A 2,500-nucleotide genomic window follows, 5' to 3' on the forward strand; every position below is an offset into this window, starting at 1 on the left:
GTCCGACCTGACGGCCGGCGGCATTGCTGGCGTTGCCGCTGCGGGCGGCGTGCTGCTGCTGCTCATCATCATCGTGCTTGTGCAACGCAGCACGCGCTCTCGCGTGCACGAGATGTCCACTGTGCCGACAGAGGACAAGGGCAAGCAGTTCTGGCAAGTCGAGGAGGAGCTGGTGGAGCTGCGCCCGAAGGAGCGTGCCAGGCCACTCGTGTCCCCGCGCCAGCGCGCAACGCACTATTTCTACGAGAACCCGCACGCCCGCCCGGACTCCCGCACGTGGCGCGATGAGTACAGCGAGAGCGAGGCAGACAGCTACTCGCTCGGCGGGCCCGGTGCCCCTGGTCAGCCCATGGGCGGATATCCGCTTCGCCGCCGTACGTCGTCCTTGCACGGGCTCCTGCACAACCAGCACGTGCAGGTGGTTGGCCAACGCCAGCTCGACACGCCGCGCAGCATGCAGAGCGAAGGGCCGGCGGAGTCGCCGCACCCAGCCAGCAGCCGGGGCGCAGGTGCCCATGGTGCGTGGACCATCCCACCTGCTGACATGGCCCCGCAGCACCAGCACCAGCACCAGCAACGCAACCCATACCAGCAACAACACCAGCAACAGCCGCCACCGCCACCACAGTTCCAGTCGTCCCCGCCGCCGCCACCGGCCAATGACGACTTTGCTGATTTGCGGGCCATGTTGCAGGAGCAACAGCGCGTCATGCAGCAGTACGCTGCGCGGTCGCTTGAGCAAGCAAACATGTCTCTTCACAGCCAATCCCCATCGTCGTCTTCTCAGCAACAACAACACCCACAGTATCAACAACAGCAGCACCCACACCGTGATGTGTCATTCAATGATGCTGGCGTTGCGCCAACCCATCCGGACAGCGGGTACCTGCAGATTGCGCCTGTGCCTGCAAGCCACGTCGATGAGCCAGACACCATGGAGATGCGACAGGTGAATCAAGATGCAGTTTCCCGTGCGGACTCAGAGGCACCGCTTGTGTTCACCGAAGCTCCAACAACCCTCGACTACACCCAGCACGAGGAAGACACGTGGCTGTAAACGAATGGCTGGGTGTATGTGTATGTGTATGTGTATGTGCATGTGTATGTGTACGTGTATGTGTATGTGTTGGAGGAAAGGGTGAGGTGTGTGAAGAAAAGCAAGGGGTTGTATCTGAACGTGTGTGTGTGTGTGTGTGTGTGTGTGTGTGTGTGTGTGTGTGTGTGTGTGTGTGTGCGTGTACTTTCGCCTCTCGTTCGCCTGTTGTCGACGTACGCTTTCGTTTTGTTATCCATTGCGTGTATGTGAATGCAGCTTCCTCATGTCGACACCAGAAACCAAATGAATGAATGAATGAATGAAAGGAGACATCTAGAGGTCATGTACACGATGACAGAGAAGCAAGGGCACAGCGGAATCAACTATGCATGCATCATGTGTCCACAATTGAAGCAACACGATACGATGCATGGTCGAAGTAACATGTGGCAAAGCAAGCGTGTACAGCGGGCTGGGTTGAGGGCAGCGACTGTTGCGGTGGCGGTGGCAGTGGCAGTGGTGATGTTTCGGCACTACAGGCCGATTGACTACGACGAAGCTTCTAGCTTGTTCAGAACGCGAGCAGCATACTTGCGACTTGTGGAGTCTGAGAGCTGTATTTGACGGATGCGCGTGCCGTCAATCGTCCCTTTGCTCTTCGGCAGCTTGGCCAGGTTGCCTGCAGGAAGGACAATGTGGTTGAGCGTGTGAAAAGCAGATAAGATGGCGGGAAAGACTGATCTTGCTGAAGCTGCTGTTGTGGTCGCTGTTAGCGAGAATGGATATCCAAGCCGACAAAAGTACATGCTTGCATTAAAGATGTATGCAGCTCTCACCAAGACTGAAGAGGACAACTTGCTGTGTTTGTGTCACTTCGCTTGCATCCAAACAGTCCAATAGCCTGCATGCATGTAACAGGTGTGTGTATGTGTTGTGAATGATGGAAACCCCGGCAGAGGAACAAGACTTAAACAGCGGCAAGAACGAACAGCGCCAGCGATGGGAGCACGCAGAAGCGCAACTGCATTGCGTTCGCTGCACCTTTCGCATGTATGGTGTTGAACAAACACGTCGTCAAGTTGCGTGCTGTTGCGACACAAGTTGCCAATGGCAGCTGAACCATGACAAGGAACAGTTCAACGCTCGTGAGTGAGAGAGCATCCAACAGAAGCACAACAAAAGGCCAACTTCAAGCAACCACATCGAAACTGTGCACTCAAAACACAACCGTGGGCGCTGTCGTTGTTGTCGTACCTGCAGCATTGGCTTGACAGCGCGAGGAAGGATCACGCAAGAGCGACAGCAGCGCAGGAACAGCGGCGGCCAGCTGATGCGGATGCACGCGTGTGGCAACGAATGTGACAGTGAGACTTGGAAGGAGACCAAACGATCTGACACAAACAGTGACAAAGAAGCGCACATCACAAAGTGCATGCAAGCGCAACGTTTGTCGTGTCATCACCT

The 2,500-nt window shown here is 56.2% G+C and overlaps 2 protein-coding genes across 2 annotated transcripts in view; one reads left to right on the forward strand and one right to left on the reverse strand.

Moving 5' to 3' along the window:
• Positions 1 to 1,234, forward strand: part of PTSG_02226 (laminin alpha 5 chain) — a 27,579-nt gene extending 26,345 nt beyond the window's left edge. Inside the window, exon 44 of the mRNA XM_004996656.1 lies at positions 1 to 1,234. This exon is cut by the window's left edge and continues 191 nt beyond it. Within this exon, the coding sequence (XP_004996713.1) occupies positions 1 to 1,057 (1,057 nt within the window). The 3' untranslated portion in view covers positions 1,058 to 1,234.
• A 54-nt stretch (positions 1,235 to 1,288) lies between these two features.
• Positions 1,289 to 2,500, reverse strand: part of PTSG_11852 (ULK protein kinase) — an 11,703-nt gene continuing 10,491 nt past the window's right edge. The window contains exons 25-29 of the mRNA XM_004996657.1: positions 2,499 to 2,500; positions 2,291 to 2,363; positions 2,078 to 2,150; positions 1,873 to 1,937; positions 1,289 to 1,715 (exon numbers count right to left, since the gene is read on the reverse strand). The exon at positions 2,499 to 2,500 is cut by the window's right edge and continues 119 nt beyond it. Coding sequence (XP_004996714.1) covers positions 1,585 to 1,715; positions 1,873 to 1,937; positions 2,078 to 2,150; positions 2,291 to 2,363; positions 2,499 to 2,500 — 344 coding nt within the window. The 3' untranslated portion in view covers positions 1,289 to 1,584. The remainder of the gene's footprint in view (positions 1,716 to 1,872; positions 1,938 to 2,077; positions 2,151 to 2,290; positions 2,364 to 2,498) is intronic.

This window comes from Salpingoeca rosetta, assembly GCF_000188695.1.
Source record: "Salpingoeca rosetta unplaced genomic scaffold supercont1.5, whole genome shotgun sequence".
Taxonomy (NCBI): Eukaryota; class Choanoflagellata; order Craspedida; family Salpingoecidae; genus Salpingoeca; species Salpingoeca rosetta.